Raw genomic sequence first — 24,434 nt, 5'->3', positions numbered from 1 at the left:
CTTCTGAGACAAAGGTAGCGTGCCAAAGAAGTTGCAAGAGGAAGCGCACATTTCCAAAGCCATTATATATTGTTAGTGCACTCTCAGCCAAATGGTAAACAATAATTCAGCAGCTGAAAGTTGAGAGCAGATATAGATTAGACGATACACCATGAGCTTTATTGCTATGAGCACATGCTGTCTGTGGGAGCTTGTTTTCTTGACATTAGATGGGGGAGGTCTAACGTTTGCCACAAAAAAAAGTAAAAGCAAGAGCGTGTTAGGAGAAAATTAACTGGATTTAAGAATAAATAGTCTGAATGCAACGAAAGGCAAATGAGGAGAAAGACATGAAGCCGAGCAACATTTACAGCTGTAACGTGTCCATTTTATTTTGCACCGCAGTGGCATTTGCACAATGACACTAGCGCTGATGGAAATAAAATGCACAGCAATAAAACCAGAGCGGTGCGTTATGTAGACGAAGAGCAGCGGAAGGTCAGACCCGTGGAGAATGTAATAAGAAGTAACAGGTAGCAAAAGGGGGAGGAAATCTGGTGTAATGATGAGAAAATTCAAGCCACATCTACCGACTTTATTACAGGGAAATTGACTGCATGACTCGTCCCAGTCCCGGTAACCCCGTCACGAGGCTTCCTGCCACGCGGAGCACGTCTTTGTAGCGTTTGGTAATTTAATTTATCCAAATTAATCAGGCCTTATTACTGACGCTTTGATCTCGGAGCCAAAGGAAGTGGCCTCTGTATCTCTTTGTAGTGCTACGGTTAATGTCAGCACGCTGGAAATGAAAGGTGCAACCGTAGTCCAGGTGTCTCTATAAATCAGCGACTGAAAGGTAAGGCCGTGGTATCTCAGGCTTTGAAGATGCTGGTGTTGTTCGGTCAGATGGCAGCATATTATGGGGCGCGAGCGACAGCCAAGAGACTGGGAAAACAGCAGGTTTATTGCCGGATTCAAGCCAATGCTCAATTATTTACCAAAGACCAAAAATATGTCAAATCAGTCTTTTATTTCAAAAGAACTCCAGAACAGACATTTATAAGAACAGGCAGAGAGAAGAAGGATATTATGAGTCTGCGTTGGTATATCACTAAACAACATGGTAATTAAGTCAGCTGTTTCCGTTCGCCGGGGACTGGGCGGCGGCCTGCAGGGTCCTGCGGGCCATCTCCATCGCTCCTTCCTGGGTCTTGTTCCCGCCAATAAAGCCTCCGGCGTGGACAAAGATGCAGCCCTTGATCCCGCTGAGCTCCGACAGCGCTTCATCCCGAACACCACGCCACTCTTCTGGCAGCGACAGCCTGGGACAGGAGCACAGAAGGGCAGGTTGGTTTACAGATGGACACTGTGGTCTGCTGATCACTTCATGTTGCGCATTAGTTTTGCAAAAACAAAATGTACTGTACATTATGAAAAACAGCAAACTCTGGAGTTTAGGGTAAAAAACCCCAAAACAGAGTGATTAACAAAGTCATTTTACAGACAAAAACAAAATATATTTGCACTTCTTAAACTTTTCAAATTCTCCGTGGCTCATATGGTACTAAAGTGAAAATCTGCTTCACAAAACAAGAAATATGAACGTGAACTTGAGCTTTAACAAAGTCCTAAATATAAACTGACTGAAAGCATGAAGACAATACTAGAATATTAATCGGCAAAAGCTCAGAAAAATGCATTTTTATATGTATATTAGTTGGTTGTAACTCATTTCTTTCATAATTTCTGAATGTTTTTGCACAAACGCTTGGATTACTCTCATCCTTTCAGCTTTCATGCCTGCAGGGGTAGTGGTGCTATGTGCAGCCACTCTTGCACATAGCACCACTATAATGGGCACCGACAAATAGACCAATACAATAAAAAACAAAAAAAACACAATCAGCTTTATTCTCCTCCAGCAATGTGGAAAATCACACCTCAGTGCAGCGACTGGAGAGCCCTATGGTAGCGGAGTGGAGTCAAAAGGCAATCTCGCAAAGTGGGGGAAAGATTGGCTCTGCGATGGTTTACGAGCCGACCTGGAAAACTTGTCTCTGGATGGAGCACGCAGAGAAAATTCATAAAAATGTAGAACAGCTCATTTACCACCTACTGCAGGTAGCATACATCTTTCTACAGCCTTGCCAATCACACCTTACCTGTTATCTAGCGCGTGCGTTTATATCACTCTTTCCTTGACGGGGTTATTATCTCCATTATCTCAGACCCCTGTTCTCCTCAGAGGACTTTTATATTTAGCAATGTTTCATTCCGATTTAGGCCTGATTAAGCACTTCATTGTTCACCTTTCACCCACCGCTTGCTTCTGGAATAGACTTTAAATGCTTTTTAAAACGCCGAAATTCCCTAAAAGCGTCGGATGTCATACAAACCTTTGGCTCGTCTTTCTCTTTATCGCAAACTTGATGAATTATGGAACAGCACGGTCGAATTTGTCAGAAATAAAGTGACACGGTTGTCAAACGGTGCATCAGTTTGAAGCGAGCAAAGTGTTTTCTCTTGTTCTCTTTACTTTGAGCATTAACTGTCATTTTTCTATAACATCCATAATGATGAGAATGATTTGCATGTCGACTCCATTATGTCAAATCTTTTATCCCTAATAAGACTGCCATAGGACTACCTGGAGAGGCAAGCATGGCAAACCTATAATCCCCATTAAAGAATCAACCAATCGATAGCTGCACAGTGCGGCTGGAAAATGAGCTCTGAGGAAAGGTCAACAGGGCTGGTGATGAGGGAAGGAGTAGGAGGGGGCGGCTGATGTTGTTACAATAGGCCAGGAAGCTTTCGCTTGCGAGATGACCGGTCTAAAAATAAATCCACAATTAACAAATTAGCGTCTCATGAGAGAAGACCCCCTAAGACCTCAACTGAGACAGATAGTGGCAATTAGTGGGTCATTACAAAAATGTTACTTTAGAGTCGGAGACACATCCTCGAGACTTCATTACTGCATGTTTTCAGCGATATGAACGAAAGCGTGAACCTTCTGGTTCCTCACTGAGAACAGAACAAAAGGCACTTTTGTAGAAGCTGAAGTGCTGCATTTTTCTGCACCTTTACTCATCAATAACATGCACCAAATTCTGACCACAGATCTTCCACATTACACACATTTTTCCCTTCCACAATGTAAAATTTCTCTGCTTTTGAAGACAAATTAAATGGAATTATTCCCATTTTTTCTCCGAGGCATTTTCTCATATGATCCACTGTCATTTTATACCTGACATCGCTGCTTCATCTCGGAATTACAGACATGATTACAGATGACCAGCTCAATTTAATTATTTTTCAAGCAAAAATGTCATACAGTCTGGGTTTTGTTTTTTTGTTTGTCTTGCCCTTTGCTCATATGTTCAGATTTCAGACAAACTAAAGAGATCACCAGGAGACGGGTGATTGTGAAGGACATCAGTCATTATTTTCTGGCGCTTTATCGACTAAACTATCGACCAAAATAACAATCAGATGAAGTAGAAAGGATAAAGACATCGAGTCACAACCATCAGGTTCACCTCCAATACCGCGATACAGCAGGTAAATGTGGCAGCTGCCAGTGTGTATTTCCTGAAATAGAGGTATATGTTTCTGGCTCAGCTCATTCTGCTGTCAACCTACAGTATCATCCTATACAGCACATTTCCAAGCAAGGGCTGCTTTCACTCCCCTCTTCGTTCTCCCAGCTCACATTTACTTTGCACTACGATGCTGATAAAAATAGACCCTTTCCCCCCCAGGTGCAGTAGCAGGGACACAGGCGATAACAACACCCCTTCTGCAGAGTCGGCACAAGCCCGCTGGGAGAAAGCAGGCCACCCATAGAAAGAGCCATCTGGAGCTACGTTTTTATCCATCACACAAGCTATTGTTCCCATGTAGCGCCACACCAACCAGCATATTTGCATTAAATTAAATCTTTGAAGTGCTCCGCGACTACAAACAGGTGTCTTTTCTTTTTAGTCTTTGAAAGCGCGGCCGCCTGATGAGATTCTGGAGCAAAGTGGAAAAAAGTCTAACTGAGGGACCAGGCGAGGGAGGGGCGGAAGGTGTGAAAGGTGAGACAGCGAGATAGGGCGGAGGAGGGGGAGATAGAAGAGGACGTGGAGGCGGAGGAGGAGGTGGAGGAGGGGAAAAAAGGGATTAATGGGAAAAGAGCAAGACAAATGGGGGGGGGGTGACAAAATGGAGGAGTGTGATTATAGGACTGAGACAGAAATACTCTGCACAAAAAGAGCAAGAAGCACAAAAAACCCACTAATGGGATAATCAAAAGAAAAGAGGAGGAAAGGGGTGAGAGCAGCCACTGGTCAGGCCAGGAGTGAATCAGAAAGCTATTCCAGCGTCTTCCTGTCTCTGTAGGAATGATGTGTTCAGAAGGTCTCCCACTATTCTCAAGCAGTCAACGTGAAGGACCAGAAAGATCATGTGACTGGTACGATTTCTGCTTTTTCCTTGTTTTTGATACTATTTATAAGCGCAATTTATTTAGCAACAACCATTTAGTGTATTTATGTTGTTCCTCTCTTTAATGTAGCTCTCACTGTCAGAGGCACATTTCTAATTTTATCTCATTACATCAATATCAGCATCAATTTACTATTCACTCTCAAATGCAGTATCACAGATGCATATTAAGTTGCTGCTAGAGGAGCAGCGATCAATCATCCAGGGACCAGAATCAGTCGATTTCCACTGTGTTTAGTCAAGACTGGTGACAGCTGGTCATCCGATTATGATCTGTGGCGTTTCATGCATGTGCACAAGCACACGTAAAGCCAATCTCTAACATTAGTGTGGAAACACTTTACTATGAGTAACGACTGAAAAACTGGCCAAATTAAACCACAGGGAGACCAGCATGAAAATGTTTGTACCAACAAACCCAGTCAGACACTTAAACCATCTTCACCCAGCAAAACACGGACATTATAAAGAAGCTAACAAAGGAAAAGTGGCTAAAGCTATCCAGAGCTCCAAACCAGCCGCTTCAGTGTGAGCCTCGGTATAAGCAAAGGATCAAAGTGGGTAAAAGCAGGGTTAATATCCTCCAATCTAGAGACGTTATAAACATACTAGAAAATGTATTCACTCACTTGCCTTCATAGACATGATCTTGAACAACATCCTATTCCTAATTCTCAGGGTTTAATATGACGTTCCCATCTGGCTCGCTGAGGTCAGGACTCTGTGCAGGCCAGTCGAGTTCTTCCACACCAAACTCGTTCAGCCATGTCTTTATGGACCTTGTGTGCAGTCATGTTGTTGCTGAAGCAGGGAGAGTTTCTTTTATTGGAATTAAGGGGGCAAGCCCAACTCCTGAAAAACAACCCCACACCATAATCCCACTCCACCACAACTCTACACTTGGCACAATGCAGTCAGATAAGTAATCCTGGCAACCGCCAATCCTGATTCATCGCGCCAGAGGAAAATGTCTCTAGTGATCTACAGTTTGTGCTTTTTTTTAAGGGAGCGAAATCCTGTAATTTACTACAGTTAATAACTTCTTTAATTAATAAATTAATATTCTGCACAGAAGAAAAGTTTATTTTTGTTTGTCACTTAAAGTATTTAGAAAGAAAACTGGAATCAGACAAAAACTATCAGCATCTCACACTTAGAAGGAAAGAAAGAGTCTTAATCTAGACAACAATCCCCAATTCTTCTTCAGTTCTCCACAAGCAATCCCCTCAAAACTCACACATAGCTTTTAGTCGTTGTCACAAAGGTCAGAGCTCAATTTATAACACAGTTTAAACATTTTGTAGCAGATATAACTCGATCTGACGTCTAAGAGGATTTACCAATTTTAGAGGATTAAAAAACAGATTGTGTTCACTTTGCACAAATTTCCTAACTCATTAGACGGTGTGTTCGATTAGTAAAACTTCTGTAACCACAAAATGCTTTCAGTAATGGAAGTGGTCTAGCTTTCCTGCTGAGTTTGTTGTCTGGATAAAATTGTATCTGACGTAGAAGAAACCGCCACCCAAAATCATCCGACACGTTAAATGAAAAAAAGAAAAAAAATATTGAGCATGGCGCTAATTCAGACAGACGGTGAAGTCAAGCTCAGCTATAATACTGGCGGACCAGCTGAACACAACGCCAACTCACATCAGCCGATACACTTCTATACGTCCAACTGGCAAAGTTCTCCCACACCTCACACAGAGTGTGCAAATCGAGCTGCCTGCTCTGCTCTGCGACTGATTCTTGCAGCTTAAGATGAATAATTCTCATAACAGGTAAACAGAAATCTCACCTGTCCTTCCTTTCCCCTCGACTCATCCACTTGTGCCATAAACACTTGTAGTTTATTATTTATTCAGAATTTTTTCCTTGCATTTACTTTTATTCGCGTTAAGTTTATAAAGCTTTTTTATTTCATTTAAACAGGGCTTTTTACTTGTTCTTCCATTGAAAAAAGTTTAAGAGTCAATTACAATAAGTCAGCTGAGGTCAAAGAAGTCACCTGGATGAGTGACGAAACATTTCTCCCACTGAAAACGCTACGTCCAGATGAACAGGGATGAGTTATGTGTATATATAAAATTTGTCCTGTGTGTCTTTTGCCCCGTCTTCCTCCCCTCAACCCCAACCAGTCGTGGCTGATGGCTGCCCCTCCCTGAACCTGCTTCTGCTGAAGGGTTCTTCCTGTTAAAAGGGCGTTTTTTTTTCTTCCTACTGTCACCAAGTACCTGCTCATAACAGGTTATATTATTGTTTTCTCTCTAATATTGTACCTAACAACATAAAGCCCATTGAGGTGACTGTTGTTGTGGTTTATATTCATAAAACTGAATGTAAAATTAAATTTTAATTTAATTGAATACAGCAGTGTTACAGGTGACCCTTCTTCACTCGCACACATGCACAGATACACAAACCTGCTGCAGAGAGCACATCAACCAAAGAATAAATAAACTTCTAATTAATTAACTACAGTTGATATAATCTTGTAAAATACTCTGACAACACGGTTTGCATATTGCTCTGTCACCAGACAAATACAAGCTGTAACAAGATGCGAGTCTAACAAACAGACTGGGAAACAAGATCAAAGATAAACCCACATGCTAGAATCTATCCCCGAGGCAAAACTGCTCATCTTCACAGCTTTGTAAAGCGCAAATCGCTTCCAATACTCTTCCACCTAAGTCACTGCTTCTTAAGTGCACATGCTGACCACTTAGGGCTACCACTTTAAAAGCGCAGATCAATATCCAGCAGCTCATGTCAAGTAAACGAAACAGGGAAGGAACATCAATGCTGGAAAGATTTTCTGCACCAGGAGATTTTTTTGTCGCTAATGTCTCTGTTAGTACCTGGAAACAGGTTTTTGTGATTATGAACACATTTAACACGACTCTGGGAAACATGGACTCTGCAACCGTACGGCACCAAGCAGCTATAGAGACGAATATCTGGATAACGTCCAGGATCAGCCTAGTGTTTGCCATACTTTGGTGATTATGTGTGCTACATTCTGGGATTTAGGGCACAACACACCCACTACAGGACTCCAGTGGGCCCGCTAGTGACATTATTAGAACAGCATTGTAGGTCGGTCTGCGAGAAGCTCTTTGGGTAAACACTTTCCCCTCCAGAGATAAGAAGCACAGACGATAGGTGCTAATCATCTTTAAAAATTCACACAGGGGGTGTGGTGTTGTCATCACTGTCATTAGTGAGGGACCTGACAGGAACTCTAACATGGTTTAATAAGCCTAGCACTCTCATTTAAGTGCTAGGTTTGAGGATTCGGGTCATCTTTATTGCTAAAGTATGTCGAAATGCTGCTTATCACAACAGCAAAAATACCACCAGCTGCCAGTGCGACCACTCAGCCTCGTAGCACCTATGATATCAACCTGAAAATCTCACGTCACTTCGTTCTCGACTTATCGTGTTCTTAAAGTTTGGCATTGACGTTGCTCACCCACCCAATTAAACTGGTGCAAAAGGACAAACAGGAAAGGCATGTACATGTATGTCAGGCACAACTGACAGTGACTGAGCACATCTCTAAACTGTTGAGTGGCCTAAATGGTATTCATATTACAAAAGCATAGAAGCAGAAAATCAAAGGGGCTTTGTTGCTCGACAGAGCATCTCACTTTGATTCATGCTCACAAAAAAAATCTTGAAATCAAAGCATCTCTCCTACCAGTCAAACTGGCATGTGCTTTATATCTTTCAGTCTGCTGTATTGAAGCACTGGGTATAATTAAGAGCAGAAAAACACACAAGAAGCACCTGAGTGGGAGGGCTGTGCAGGTGGCTGTGCTGAGTTGTGTTTATATTTTTTTAAGTTCCTGGGAACAAAATCTTCGGCTTAAATAAAGTATCTTCCTCATTCTATAAACAACCATTTCTATCCTTGTAGGAGTCCGTCTCTCACCGGATAACACGTCAACCCTCCGTGAGCAGCTGTCACACGGTCCAGTAAGCATGAAAGTTAAATCATAGACCATTGTTTGTCTCTGTCACCGGAGCTCAACGCAACACGTTGAAAACTCTGAAGCTGTCATTGTGTTAAAAAAAAAATCCAGTGTGGAAAAATTTATTGTGCGTGACTCAGTTTCACAAAACCCCTGCGAGTTATGCATGCTCGACTTCTGCTGAAGGAACTCATGCAAGAGGTCTCCTCCACGCATGCGACTGAATGCTACAGCTAAAGCTGAAAAAAAGGTCCTCAAATGGTTTTCAATAACATTTTACTAAAAGATAACCTTAAAATTTACCTGTTCTGGAAAGTGTTGAGCCCAGCAGGGACACACTGGACCCTCCACTGTCCATTCTGGTCTGGGTAAAGGACAAACTTAATGGGCGTCTCCACGTGGAGCTCCTTCTCTAAGGCAAACAAATGCTCCTTCCAAGGACATCCACCCTGGGAAAAAAGGAGTACCTCTCCACTGGGATCTATCTGGAAACAAGAATAGAACAGGTGTAACACATGTGACTAATGTGCAAAAATCAAGGACAGACACAAAAGCCTGTGTCTGTGGAAAGCTTCACTGTATAAGAAAAGCAGCAGCATTTTAAACTCATTTTCACCGTAACTTGTGCTTCTTTTATAAGTGATAAATGTCTCCTTCAACTAAACAACAACAGTCCTGATACTCTCATCATTTTTGATAATATTTACAGTTTTCAAAACAAGACAGAAAATGCTCAGAATCAGAATTTAATAAAAAGCAATTAAAGAAATTAAATTAGATCTAAGGAGCACAAAACAAACTTTATTCACAGATTTTTATTAAAAATACTCAAACATGAAATTCTGCAGTGAGTTTCTCATTATGGGCTAACAGATCAGGTGTCCTACATCTGCTTTTTTCTTTTTTGTCTGGTCTGTGTTTAGATATTTTTTGCTGTTTAGCTTCATTTGTTTCCATATCAACCTCAAAGTCATATTTATTTAGTTTATTTAAACCACAGTCGGTGTCTCAGGGAAAACACCGACTGTTCGGCCAGCGGCTTAAACAAAAACAAAAAACATCATCACTCACAGCCAATTCAGCCAAGTATGAAATGGCTGGGATAAAAATTAGAACCTCAAAGTTCGAGGCCACGGTTCTCAGTCGGGAAAGGGCGGAGTGCCCATTCCAGGTCAGGGATGGGCCGCTGCCCCGAGTTGAGGAGTCTTATTGATGAGTGAGGAGCAGGAGATCGACAGATGGATTGGTGTGGTGTCAGCAGTAAATGCAAAGCTGATCTACATTCCCACCCTAGCCTATGGTTACGAGCTCTGGGTGGTGACTGAAAAAAGATGAGATTGTGAATATAAGCAGTGGAAATGAGCTTTCTCCATATGGTGGTGGGCTCAGCCTTAGAGACAGGGTGATTTTGGTCATTAGGGTGGCAAGTAGAGCTGCTACTCCACATTAAAGGATGCCTCCTGAATGTCTCCCAGGTGAGGTGTTCCAGGAAAGTCCGTAGGAGGCCCCAGGGCAGACCAGGGAGAGATTACATCTCTCGGATGGCTTTTTAACACCTCAGTGTCCCCCTGGAAGAGCAGGAGGAGGTGGAAGGGGAGAGGGACATCTGGGCATCTCTGCAAAGGCTACTCCCTCCGTGAACCAGATAACCATGAGAGTAATAAGAGGCCCACTGCTGCTGGTGCAAACAAATAAAGAAAACAAACAGAATGAAACAGAATGGGCAGCTTCGTACCTGATGCCTCTTCTTAACAGCTTCCTCCACGACCTCACGAGCTGGCAGCCAGGAGGACTTGTAGAAATCCAGACGGTCCAGGAACTCCTCCCCAACCATCTTCAGTGCCTTCTTGAAACCCTCCTAAGGATAAAATAGAGATTAAAATATGTGAGAATAAAGACATGTTGGATTTTTTGACAGCTGGCTAGACTTAAAACACTGATGTCACTTTAACAGAGAAAGAACTCTGTAGACTCAGCTGAACGCAGTATTCTTTTGATCATTTAGCTTCTTTCATCACTACTACAGCATCAGTTTGACATCAGCTACTTTACGTGAGACCGTGTACCAGACAAAACGGGGGTGATTAAGTCTTGTCTTACTACCTCCCTGCTGATCCCTGCAGCCCAAACCACAGCCCGATTTCACTCTCGCATAGTTTCACGAGCAGAAGCCCAAGAGGAGCATGTGAAAGAAAGCACGGCACAGATATCTCACACACAAACTCATGCACACACACACGCGGTATGTCATGCACAATCTGTATGCATCTGTTTGAGGGGGCTGCATTGGACCTGAGTATTAACAGTCATGGCTGGAGGAGATGAAAATCCATCAGGTTTTTCAATTATCAGCAGCAGCCAGTGCAGAGAGTTCAACAGGTCACTCTACCATTAAGTTGTCTACCAAACATTTTCCAGTTCAAATCTTTCTCAGTTTCCCATTTCACAGATATGGCTTCGCCTGCAGTGTTTGGAGGACATGAATTATAATCATGTGAAGTGGAACGTGAAAAAAAAAGAAACAAGAAACAAGCAGGTAACTTAAGGGGAAAAAAATGTTGGCATAGTCGACATATATGCATATCTAGGCTGTGGGTGAGTGTGCAGGAAACACTGATGAGAGACAGAAAATTCACACTCTGTTGGTCCTGCACAGCTCTCACAATGACCTCTGAGCACTGATTGCACCACACTGCACCTGTTTGCCCTCTTAAGACTATTTTGTAGTTTTGCTTCATCACAGGTTGCTCACTGTGTGTGATAATTAAATTTATCCCTTTTTTTATACTGGGGCACTACTGTGGAACAGCTGTCTGTTAAAATCGCAATTAATCCATGTTGCAAAGTATGCATGTTGCATTTTATTGTTGTATGTTTGCATTTGGATAATTATTTAGATTTTTTAAGTTCTCTTTTTTTAGTTTGTACTAATTATCTTTGCTTAAATTTTCCAATATTGTGTATCTGAGATGATGCTGCAAATCAGTAGGCTGAGATAACTAATCATCAATTATAAAATAAACTACCATTTTTTGATTAATAGTAAAACATTAGCAATTTTTCATGGAAAACAATACTCCATGCTCAGGTTTCTCCAATATGAAAATCGTCTGTATAGTGTTTTTGTTTGGGTTTTTTTACTTCTTGCATTTTATTGATTAAAAGGTTAAAACTCTACAGATCAACTGAGGTCATAAACAGGTGTGTATTAAGTGCGCCAGTACATGCCAACGCTGCAGCATCGTCATTGGCCTATTCGTATTGTGGGCTGTGATGCTTTTTGCAATAGGGTCATTTTACCCCCATTGCTAGGCGGTTGCTAGGCGACATGATGACATTATAATATATCACATATAATTAAGCTTTTGTGTCAATAAATGATAGGATGCTTTCATAGGGTCTTGTCGGTGTAAAAAGGCAAAAAAAACAGGTCATTTCAGCACGTTGCTAGGTGATTGCTAGGCAACCTGATGCCATCATAATATATGATGTATAACTGAAGTTTTGTGGATATAAATTAGATGTTATTGTAGGGTGTTCTAAGTGCACAGAGGTTAAAAACAGGTCATTTTAGCAAACTTCTCGGTAGCTGATGGGCACTGTGATGGCATTATAAAGCATCATGCATAATTCAGCTATTGGGGATATAAATGAGACTGAAATTAAAATGATAGGCAGGCATTATAAGGTGTTTTAGGTGCATAAAAGCTACTTTCTGTTGCTTCTTTATTCACAAGGGTTCAGCACAGTGGGCAGCGAGTTTTGATTTGTATTTTTTATAACTTCTTTTAACCAGAATCCCTTCCTGAAGCAGTGTTTAAGGGATTTGCGTCAACTTGAACAAGTGAATGTGATTGAACCGGTGATCTTTTTCACATTAGGCACAACTGTAAAACCACAATGGACCCACAATAATGCTTTATAGGTGGATAAATGCTAAAACTGGTACATTTTATGAAAAAAATATGGGAAAGGGATTTAGGGTCTACAGGGGATGAAGATACGTGGGATTCTATACTGTCGAATAATGGATTATACATTAGGGAAGCCAGAATACAAAATGTTTAATAGATATTATTATACTCCTTCAAGGCTTATAAAATAGGTGCTGGTAGAGATGACCCATGTTGGAAATTCCAACAAGCTAAAGATACTTTGATACATGCCCTCTGGGAATGCCAGCTGGTTTTTCCAGTTTGGAACAGTGTATTGAATTATATGCAGGCATGGATACCTTGTAACTTGCCCAGATCACCTAAATTATGTCTACTAGGAGACAAAGGAGAGGTGCCACAGTTAAACATCAGTTTAGAGTGTTAAGCGCTGCATTGGTAACATGTGCCCGTGTCATTTTGGAATATTTGAGGGACTCCCATACTCCAACGCTTAAAATGTGGAAAGAAAAAATGATTGGGAATGTTGCTGGAGAAAAGATGTTGGGAAGGTTACATTACGCGACTGAAGCTTTGGTGGAACAATGGGACAATTTTTCCACCCACATGTCTGCCTGACTTGGAAATTCCAGATTAATGCAACAGATGTTAAAACCTCTTCGTTTTTTTGTTTTTGTTATTTTTTGTTGTATTTTTGTGTTTGTTAGAAAATGCAAAATTTAATAATTATTTGAATTAAAAAAAAATGCTAGGTAGCTGCTAGGCAACATCGTAATGCCTGATGTAGCTAAGAACCTTCAGGGACCTGAGATGTACCTGTGTGCCAATTTTGGTCGCTCATCTCCTGATGGTCTGAGAGGAGATCAGGGACAAAGACACAGACAGAGAGATATTTTGTGTATTATAAAAGAGAACTGTTCTGAGGACATTAAAGTGAAGAGAAAGATGCTGACTTGTCTGCATGCCACAGTTATACAGTCTTATATTAGCTCATTTTACTGCATTAGGCTGAGAAACGGTGAGCTTTGCTGTGGAAATCCAGGCAATGATAAACAAATAATAACTATAATTAATCCCATATAAGAGATGCGAAGTCACACACATGTCAAAAGCCACCTTCTGTCCTGGTATAGAGTACAGCTGCACTCACATGTACTCACCTCAGTATCCTGATCTGTGCTGTTCCAGCGTGGATTCAGGTGTGAGACACGTGCGCTCAGCGTGGTGGAGATGCTGTACCGGGCCTCCCCATCATACTGTGAGATGCCGTTGTCAACAGCATCCACCTCCTCCACAAAGTTCTCATACAGCTGTAAGCACATGATAGAGGCACGTGGCGGCAGAGGTTGTCAATCTGTTATGGCATCAGAATCAGCTGTTTCGTGTTTACACTTATTCCAAGCATAAAATCAGAGTAGTAAAAAAAGACAAAGCTTTTTCAAGAAGAATGCATGGAAAGGAATTAAACCCACAGGATGTGTGTAGTTACAGAAAATATTAAACCTAAATGAAATAGGAAAAAAGCTGTTACTTCACAAATCCCCGAAAATACTGTACGAGCAGATGAACTGGAACAGCCATATTAAATGATAAAAATTCAACTTCACTGGAAGGTCATTCATGCAAGAGCTGACATTTTACAAGTGACTTATCAGTGGAGCTAAGCTCTGAGGCAAAACTCGATGTTTAGTTTGTCGGAACTGGCTAAGGACATGACATGCAGCATCCTAAAATACGTAGAGCCCGAGCCATGAGTAAAAGGATTACTCGGGGCTTTAAACAAACTGACACATCAAAAGAAAAATGATATCATGAGTTAATAGTGCTAATATTTATAGTGACCCAAGATTTGGCTGGCTTAATGTGCCCGACCATTAAAACACAATGGATGCCAAGGCCTCCTGCTGGCCAAGCTGTCTAAAATGCAAGAAACTGAACTCTGTTTAAATCTGGCTAAAAGACTTTGTCGTGTCCTGTCGTGTCCTTTTATATCTGTTCACACTCTACTGCCAACTGGGATGAAGGCAAATCCCAAAAAGTGTCCTAGTTTGTGCTTTTAAATCTACAGTTGTGGTCAGAGGTTTCATGGGTATAAATGTGACGGTAATTTGGAGAATTTGATCATTTCTGTGAACTGTTCTTTTTCCACTGTGGAATGATTGTACTACAAATGCACACAGGGTCAAATATATAAATACACTTCCACTAATATCTGGTTAAATGTCCCTTAACAAGTTGCACTTTTTTGCACTTTTGGCAGCCATGAACAAGCTTCTGGTATATTTCTGGCTGGATATTTGACCACGCGTCGTGGCAGAATCAGTAGATTTCATATAAACTGTCTGGTTTCCTGGCACGAACCCAGCGTAGTCTGCCAACTGTCAAGAGGCTCGAGTTCAGGTTAGCCTGCTTTAGCCTCTTTAACCTCTGGCAACAAACAACCCAGAGCATGATGCTACCACCACCATGCTTGACAGATGGCTCAGTGTTCTCAGGTTTCTCAAGCCTAACCTTTACACCTCCATGTATTCCTTTTGTCATTGTTGCCTGATAGCTCAATCTTTGTCTTGTCTGACCAATGAGTGCTGTCAAACAAATCATTTTTATGCTGACATAGAGAAACTACCAGTTGTAGCCAATCGCTCATTTAAAAGCCTTTGGCACTGTCTTTTAACTTGACACTGTGGAACCATCAGCACCCCCCTATTAAAATATTTAAGTCAGTTTATGGATATATCTGAGCTTGTGTGGATTGCAGAAAATCCAAAAATAAACTCAAAACACTGGCATATGTAAGCGTAGAAATGGATGATCTGGCCAAATAGTCAAATGATAACATTTTGATAACATTTTCTAAATCACAACTCTCTTAAGATTTAGCTTAGAGCAGATGATCTCTTTGATTCGAGGCTAAAGGGTTCATTCACAAGCATATCCATCCTGTTTCCCCTCTGACCTTACTGCTAAAGATATTATCATAAATGGTGAATTGTGTCTCAGTGTCCCAACACTACAGATCGTTTCACACGATTCTGTCTTTAGTTTTCAAAATAACCGACAGAAGATGAAGAACGCATCCAACCCTATTGTTTATGTATAATAGGACAGTTTGGAAGGATTTCAGGATGCAATCTGCACAATTCTTCTGAAAAGCAAAATACACGCCAAATTAGGATGCTGTCCCTTATTTTCTATTATAATTTTGTAATTGACAAGCTTGCCCACTTAATAGATTTTTGTAATCTCCCTCTTCCAGCTTTATCGTGAAATTAACAATGTTCAGGTTCCACTCACCAGCTGAGAAAATGTTTTTTTTGGCACAAGTGGACCAGTGGAAAACACATTTTCAATGGCGTGTTTATTTTGTGAATAAACATACAATCAGTAGAAATCCACTGCCTGCTATAAATCTGTCATCTTTTTCCTCTCACCTTGTCATAGAGCACTTCCAGCTGCCTGTCGTCCTCCTTCAGCTGCGTGAGCTGCGACAGCACTCGATGGCCAAAGTGCAGGTAGACCAGGCCGGCAGAGCTGAGCTTGGTCAGCCATGGCTTCTCTGGACAGAGGCTGTTGAAGGTGTCTGAAAAGGTCCTGAACAACAGGAAGAAAATGTGTTTATTAGTCTTTGCCTTTGAAAACTTTACCATATATACTGTATAGCGAGAGAAGAACGGATTATTTATTTAAAAACCAAAACTTGTGATATTCATATTTTGTTCTAAAGGCCAATCACTAGACTTTTTTTCTGCTCATAACAAATAATTCATATTTTTTTCTCCTCTTCAGCAAAATACTGCATCTAGCCATGTGCTTGAAATTATCAATAATGACGCACTGGTTTGTAAGTGTGAGCTCACATAACCACTGGAGGCCTCTCAGACACGTGCTGAGATGGGTGGGCTCCAGCACAGAGTCACTGCTGGTCATTTAATTCAGGCTTAATTAGGATGCTCGGGCAGCAGCACAGCGGAAAACCGACCATCAAATGAATGAGTGACATACTAGGGAAGTAGGGGGTAATCACAGCCATTAAAGGGCTAATTGGCCGTGCAGAGGCATTTCTATGCTGACGATCATAAAATGGAAGTGAATGAGAGAGAGGAAAATGACAATCTGAAACGAAGAACGGCTAAAAGAAAAAACACTTACGAAGAAAAAGTCATCAAGCTGTTTGTGTGAAGTCAAGATCAAGCAACATCTCGCTGCATTAAAATGGGACAGTTCAGCTGAGCGCTGGTGATATTTAGGCATAAATTAAGTTTTATTTAAACATAATTAACATATAGTGTGCTTCACATACTGCACCAGCTGCACCACTTAATGTTGCTGATGTCTCTCTGTGTCATTAGAGGAAATTTACTTATTCAGAATTATGCAGATGAATTTGTCACTGATACCTCCAGGAGCTGGACTACAAACCGACTCCAAAGTAGCCTCAATGCCTCATTACAACCAAATGTAAATGTTGCCTACAAAACACTGATTACAGCACATTAACTCAAAATACTTTTAGATTAACTTAACTCAGACCTTATTAGTGAATTTCTCTTTTTCTTTAGTGACTTAAATTACTGTAGAAACTTGGAGATGTTTTGATAAAGATTCAAACTGTCTCCAGGTTTTGCCTCCCGTGGTGGACATTTTGAACAAAAACGGTCGTTCAGATCATCTCAAAGTGGAAGGGGCACCTAAATTATGTGTTTTTGTATTTGGTCAGTGTCAGAAACTCTGATGCAGACTCGAAAGACAAAGACTTGCAGTTCACAATGTCATCTAATGCATCTAATTCTGTCGCTTCCAACAAAATTGCTTAATCAGGACTTAATACACACAACCTAAGGAGATTAAAAATTTCCTCAGACAAACAGGATATATGGAGACTTGGATTAAAAGTGCCTCATTATATTTTCTCCCACTAACCCGAAAGAAACAGAAATATCTTTCATATTCAGATATGTAATATGTTGAATATGTAATCAGACAATTGTTATCTAAGTACTTTGATTTATTCTTCATGTTAGAGTTGTCTTTTTTACTAACTGCTCAGCTCATTTTTGTGACACACACCATATCTGTGCAACACGCTGGAGAGAGCAGCACCTCACCCTGCTTTTTTAAACCAGCCTCTCCGGGAAGAAAACACATTAAAGAGATTTGTTTTCATTTTACTCTGATGCGATTATTTTCCATATATTCCTGATAATAATAACAGAACCAGAACGTCAGTGTCGTAGCGGCTCATCCGGCTTATCCTCCATCTAAATTCACAGGTTACTGTAATGTGTGAAGTACACAAGGAAAGTGGAGTTTTCTTGTCACTGGTTGGCTGTATTGTACAAAATAATGAGAATTAATGCCATTACTCTAGGAGCAGCAATTCTTGTGAACATGGAAAAATGTCCATAAAATGCTGGATATTACCTCGACTTTACAGCTTGTACGAGGATGAATTCTGACCAATGCTACAGCAGGAGGAGTGACGCTCTTGAATTGTGGAAATACAGATGACAGAAAGACTTACAGAGCTATTTGGTGTTGGTGTGGTTTGATTTGTCCACTTCTTTTCAAATCTGCTGGATGCTCCTTTTTTTAAGTTATCCATGTCATTGAACACCAAGATGTACTTATTTTTCGGATTGTTTCTGTGCATAACTATAATTCACAACACATGAAAATACAGCAAGAAATGTAGTGACTCGGCTCAAACACTGTTTAAAAAGAATACTATTACTTGGTAATTTCCCAGTTTCCTGTGCGGTATAATACCTGATGGAAAATGAGGGCTGGGAAGAGAGATAATGTCTAAGAGCAAATTTTGCCCGTTTGTGGGGTTTTTTGAAAGGCAGATAGTAAACAAGGAAATGCATTTTCATTTATAGCCAACTGTAAACAAATAATAGAACAGACTCAATAGTTTAAGTCTCAGAGAGCTTCAGATAGTAAATGATCTATGGGGCATTGCTGATTACACTTTTCCCATCGAATGAGTTCAGCAAGAGTTGTTAAGTCAACTCAGTGCATTGCAGTAACGGTGATTTAATTTAAAAATTGTTGTACTTTTGAGAGGCAAGCACCAATGACTCCATACATTATTTTGCACCATTACTGTCCATAAATTCATTCATTTTCTTCCATTTATTGAATTCAGGGTCACTGTTGGACTGCAGCTTATTCCAACTCACATAGAGCAATGGCAATGTTTTTATACATTAGTATGTACAGAGTACAGCCTGAACAGGCTGCCAATCTATTGTAGAATTACAATAAAGGGCTTTTCTATTCTATTCTAGAAAGGCTCATCTTGCTGGTGGATTTGAAACTAAGACCTTCTTGCTGTGAGGTGACAGTGCTAACCACCATGCCACCACCATTACTGATATTCATATTTAGACCCAAATGCAGACATTATTACAGTAGATCAATCCCAAATATTAAATAACTGATCAACATTTGGTCACATTATAATGCAGTGGTCCCCAACCCCCTGGGGTTTTCAGGGTTTCCCTGGGTCTTTTCCCGTGTTGTAATTGAAAGAAATATTTCTGCGTTACCACAGCAACCAGAGAGCGTTAAAGGGCAGAGAGGAGGATGTTACTTTCAATATTGTTGGTGCATTTCAGGAGGATGCTGCTAATAAAGTTATACAATTACATTGTGAATTTGCGTTTATCACTATATTTACAAACTACCAAATACCAGTTTTTGTCTTGGTCGTATCGTTTTATTTTGTTGCATTTATCCGCGACACATTAAAGTCCGGTCCGTGAAAATATTGTCTGACATTAAATCGGTCCGTGGCGCAAAAAAGGCTGGGGACCGCTGTTATAATGCACTGAAGATATGCAATAAATACATGGGAGAAGGAAAGCTGCAGTATCCAAAAATCATTTTTCCTACATTGTTAAAGGTCCAAATTCAGTGAGAGTAGCAGTCAAATCAGCAAAAAAGGTTTTCCTTTTGCTGTTTATGACAAGCTGCAAAATGCAGAGCATGTTTGTCACCGCTGAAAAATATGTTTACTCACCTATAATTCTTTGTTAAGTCAAAGCAGTGAGTGAGCCGAGCATAAGCAACCAATCTTAATAATTTAACTGGGTATATATTTCTTAGCCTTCAAATTTATAAAATGTATTTTTAAACATTTTCTAATTAGTAGTCATTTGATATTTGTAAATATATTTATATATAATAACCACAGGTCCTTTAATGACTTGCACTCTTGTAATTGCATGCTATTTTATTTGACAGAATGTGTCTGCGATTCATTGGTACTGCTGTCAGCTCAATCTGTATGCTGTCACAAGTGAAATTGAAATGAGGACTACAGTTGTTCTCGCCAGCTCCTTCTCTAACTTCCTGTCGCACCAATCCCACTTACATTCATCTGTGCCATCACAACCATCTTGCCCCCCCATCCGGGCATGTGAGTGACAGCCACAGCCTCCTGTGGCCCCGACAGCACTGCTGCAGCCTCTGTGCCTCGTGAACCGACAGCAGGGGGGCGTTCAATTCAAGGAGCGCTAATTATCACTAACCGCCTGCGAGGAAGAGAGCCCTGGCATATCTTTATCGCCGTGGTCATAAAAGCTATGGCTGATTATCATCAGGACATTAAGCTGACAAGACACCTGGAATAGGCTGATTACTCAACGTGATGAGACGTCGACTGAATGCAATCATCAGGAAGAAATTCTACACAAAACACAGAGCCTGTTACCTTATGATTCATGCAATCAGGGTGCTTCAAAGATGTCAGAGCAGAAGCCACCCCGAAATGTAGTTTCTCATCATTAGAACTCAGATAATGAAAAGAAATCCCAAAGGCTGTACGATGACGATGTTAAAGTGGGAAAAATCCAGGCGTAATAATTCCGATAAATTATTTTGGCTTGCTGGAGACGGTGCGCCTCAGCGCTTGGAAGTGACTGGAGATTGGTGCGTGAGCTACTTTAAAGATTACGCTTCCTTCCATTGGTACATGCGTATATTAGAGTCTGACCGATATAGGATTGTTAAGTCTGATACCAATATTTGGTAATTTCAAAATCCAATAATCTGATATGTCAGCTGTTTCTACTTTTAGAAAAATAAAATCTAAACAGAGTGGCTGACAGGGAAATAGAGAGTTCCCTCTGTTGGACAAACTATGTAACATCAACACTCATAACATGGCTGAGTGGTGTTTCTCCTGAAGCTTCTTTATCTTTTAAAACATTCTTTTGTTGATCCTTAAAACTACCAATACAGACAGAAAACACGAACAGCTCAAAATGCAACACCATGTTTTTTACAGCACTTGGAACAAAGCAAGATTTTAATCTTAAACTTGAAGTCAAATTTTTCAGCTGGCATAAAATTCATCTGTGATATGATCCTGACCCTTACTGTTGATGAACAGTGAAGATTAATCTCTCCCCCAGTCTTAGTTCAGAGTACATAATATTTTAGAAATCTACAGCTATAAATTTCTCTCTTTTCAGCAGCTTACTGCCAGAACTGCACCTCTGATGGTGGTCATAGCGGTGCCTCTTTGGGTCAAACTCTCCTCCAACGTCCACAACAATGTCGCACTCCGCCAGCTGTGCAGGGTCCCTGGTGCGAATGATTTCTCCATCCTGTGCAGCAAACAAAAAGAAATATATGTCAAACTAAATTAATAATAATTATTATTTTATTATTTGTTTACTTGTATAACACTTATCAACACCAACATTCAAAGTGCTTTCCAGAAACACAGGAAAAAAGAACAAACTAGCATGAAATTAAAACGATTAGTCTTTAAATGCGATGTGGGAACAGTTAACATGTTTCTGCCTGAGCATCTGAGGCTGCTTGGTGTTTGGTACGGGAACAGCAGTTTTAGTATATATTCTGGGCCCAGATCATGAAGGGCTTTTAAAGTAATGACTATAATCTGAAAATCAGTTCTAGAAGTAATGGCCCGCCAATGTAGAGTCATTAAGACTGGCGTAATATGTTCAGTGTTCTTGGTTCTTCTAAGAAGTCTGGCTGCTGAATTTTTCACCATCTGAAGTCGATTTAATGCTTTCTGATTGATACCTGTTAAAAGACCATTACAACAATCTCACCGGAGGGAAAAGAAAAAAAAAACACGTGAAAAATTAGACCATAGAAGCCCAGCCCTGTGTTTGGAGGTCCAACCTTTAAGCTTTGACTGTATAAAGTATACGTCAATTCAAATATGTAATCAAAATGTTTCTGTTAAACTGCGCATAAATCACAGACATGTAGAGGTAATCAAATATGGTATTTTTGTTACTAATATAAATTATAAAAATTACAAATATAAACAACAGAGTGCCACAAAACAACGGTACAGCTACGACAGGCTATAACCTGGGTTTGATCACAGGTTTTATTAGGGCAGTGCAGCAAATCTCTGATCAATATTATTTTATCACCCATATTAAGTATTTAGAGACAAAATGTGCTATTAGGTTGAGATTAACTTAATTTAAAACTCCCTCAAATGTTCTGCAAACCTGGCTACACACACAAAAAATGTATTTTTAGTTTATTCAGACCATAACACTGAAATGTGTGACATATTCACCGTATTACGTCTTATGCTGTAATCGTTTTTGCAATCCGTTTACACACAGCGCCCCCTTTTGGTGGGTTTTTTTTTTTTGGCATTACACTGGATCCGTCAACAGAAGACAAGATTAAGTGTTGTTTCCAAAAATGCAGATGTGGCTTTATCCTTACTGTGAGGACTTACTGGGAGGATTTAAATTCTACCTAGCCAGTAACGATGAGCACAGTGATTACATTAAAAAAAATTCAAAGCACAGCGTGGAGTTAGCAATAACCCCAAACATGTTTCTATCAATCGGCAGCGTGCTGCACCCACCGAGTACTCGGGTAACTGCCGGAGGAAGAAACAAGCCAGAACCTCGTCGCAGTGGAAGGTCCCGTTGTGGGTTCCGATCTTTGTAACGGTCATGTTTTCGGTGCAGAGTCTCTTCGGCTCACTTGACATGTAGCGCGTTTCTCCGTTAGCAAAGTGCACGGGCGAACTAAAGCAGCTAACCCGCGAAAATACCCTTCGTGACACACCTGCTGTTTCACTGGTTACCAGAAAATATCTGTTTTTTGTTAATTTAAGCGCCAAAGAAAAAACACGCACGACCCACATCCAGAGAGTAATCCACGAGACGCGCCAATGGCGGACAGGTTTGACAGCCGGACCGGATGTGCTGCTCCTGTTTAGAGAACTAAAAATGCCGGGAGCATTTTTGTTGTTGTCACCATTGTTATCGTTGTGTTGTTTGCCTTTATGGGCTTAAATAACTCACGCAGACAGTGATAAACAACACTGGTGACAACAACACAGGTAATTAAAGCGATTACATTATCTCAGAAGCTCGTTTGCAGGAGAATGATTTTATGCTAGCTCAACTTGTGTACAGCAGAGGACGCTGCAGAGTTAAAAAAGCAGGACTTGGACACTGTATAGTGCACAAATAGTTAATTATGTACTACTGTACATGATTTATTTTATTTAAAAAGTATATTCTACAATTACATAATAATAAAAATATTATGTTAAATGTATAAGGATTCGCGGTTTCGTATTCTCATACAAAATAGATATTTGTCAATGAGAGAGGAAAGAAAAGATACAAGGAGGTGAAGTGAAGGTGGAATAGTTTAAATGTCTGGGGTCAACTATCAAAAGCAGGGGACAGTGCACAAGAGAGGTGAAGCAGAGAGTGCAGGCAGGGTGGAGAGGGTGTAGGTGATTTGTGAGAGAAGGATGGTAGCAAGATTCAAAGGAAATGTTTACAAGATTGTAATGAGACGTGCTGGAGAAGGTGGCAGTGATAAAATGACAGGAGGCAGAGATTAAGACTTTCAGGCCTATAGTGTGAGGTAGTGCAATAAATAAATAAAAATCGTCTCATATCTATTTTTTATGTTTAGCACTATTTGATATTTACAGCAGTGATGAAAATTTAAATAAGTAAATGGAGTTTAAAAAAAATGTAAAAGAAATGAGACAGAGATTGTGCAAAAGAGTATAGAAATGGCATTAGAAGATAATAACGTGCACACTTTAAATCTAAGAAACAGAAGCAGGAAGGTAAACTACAGAAATGTGATGGGGCTCCGGTTGAGCAGCTTGGACACAAAGTTACAGAGGCAAGGCTGAGACTGTTTGGACATGTACAGAAGAGGGATAGTGTACACTGTTCAGTGGATCCTGAAGATGGAGATGTAGGCAGGAGGAAAACAGGTTGAAGAACCAATAGAACAAGAAGATTAAATAAAAAGCAACACAGACACTGCGACAGGCTGTGCACTTTTTGTCTGTGAAGACGTTGTATCTCTCATTCAAGAGGAATCTTCAGTTCTACAACTGATGGAGACTCCAGGTATTTAACACCTAGCTGGGTTATCCCTTAGGATCTCCTCCAGGTTGACGCATCCACTACGTATTAAATACTTGGGACTCTCCATCAGTTATTTTTAAACTAAAAAAAAACACCTCTTGGATGAGGTGAAAGTCCATTTTGTCTTATTTTCACCTATTCACAGCTTTGTGCATTTTTAGTGCAACCTGAGGTCTTGGTGGTTACAAACCTTTTTGGGGGGTTTTTCCCTTTTACACTTATTTAGGCCACTGTTCCTGCTGGGATGACACAAGAAAAGGTTTAGAGTTAGATAAAGTCATCTTTGGAGATTGATGGCTTAGTGTTTGTCCTGACAGGCAGTGTGAAAGCTCATGGGTGTGTGTCTTTCTATATTACATCCAATCACTGTCAACTTTCCATCTCAAGGATAATGTCAACAAAAAAGATGCACGTGACAACAAAAGAGTCTCAGCACAGTAAAAAAGTTAGTGCATTAGAAATGTGCATAAGACATATAAATATGAATGCAAATAAACATTTTCCTGGTCAGCTTTGTTCTACACTGTTTTTTACACCTTGATGGGCAAAAACTGTAACGTTGTTCCTTTTTAAATGAAATCTGCAATACAGTGACAGGTTTTTAATATGAATGGACACGTGCATGAATAATATTGAAACCTTGAGTTATTGCCTTGGACTGTTTTTCCTGC

General features: G+C 40.4%; 1 protein-coding gene across 1 annotated transcript; it reads right to left on the bottom strand.

Moving 5' to 3' along the window:
- Nucleotides 1–990: 990 nt before the first annotated feature.
- LOC147331330 (MYG1 exonuclease-like) lies at nt 991–22,696 on the bottom strand. The gene is made up of 7 exons (XM_086293614.1): nt 22,221–22,696; nt 20,849–20,961; nt 15,778–15,937; nt 13,507–13,656; nt 10,189–10,311; nt 8,757–8,938; nt 991–1,301 (listed from the first exon to the last, which is right to left on the bottom strand). The coding sequence occupies exons 1-7, from the start codon at nt 22,503–22,505 to the stop codon at nt 1,112–1,114; spliced, it is 1,203 nt and encodes a 400-aa protein (XP_086149740.1). The 5' UTR covers nt 22,506–22,696; the 3' UTR covers nt 991–1,111.
- Nucleotides 22,697–24,434: the final 1,738 nt, after the last annotated feature.

The sequence above is a fragment of the Aulonocara sp. 'chitande type north' Nkhata Bay genome, linkage group LG5, assembly GCF_057382095.1.
Source record: "Aulonocara sp. 'chitande type north' Nkhata Bay isolate Kocher_YH1m ecotype deep benthic linkage group LG5, A_spYH_male_GT1.1, whole genome shotgun sequence".
In the NCBI taxonomy this organism is placed as follows: Eukaryota; Metazoa; Chordata; class Actinopteri; order Cichliformes; family Cichlidae; genus Aulonocara; species Aulonocara sp. 'chitande type north' Nkhata Bay.
Note: the sequence above shows the minus strand (reverse complement) of the source record. Positions and strands in the feature narration are given on the sequence as shown.

Coding starts and splice junctions, on each gene's coding strand:
- LOC147331330 (XM_086293614.1), bottom strand. CDS start 22,505: ATGTGGGTCGTGCGTGTTTTTTCTTTGGCGCTTAAATTAACAAAAAAC. Junction 10,312..13,506: donor GCACAGATCAGGATACTGAG/GTGAGTACATGT, acceptor TTTTATCCTTAG/GAGGGTTTCAAGAAGGCACT. Junction 8,939..10,188: donor CTGTTAAGAAGAGGCATCAG/GTACGAAGCTGC, acceptor TCTTGTTTCCAG/ATAGATCCCAGTGGAGAGGT.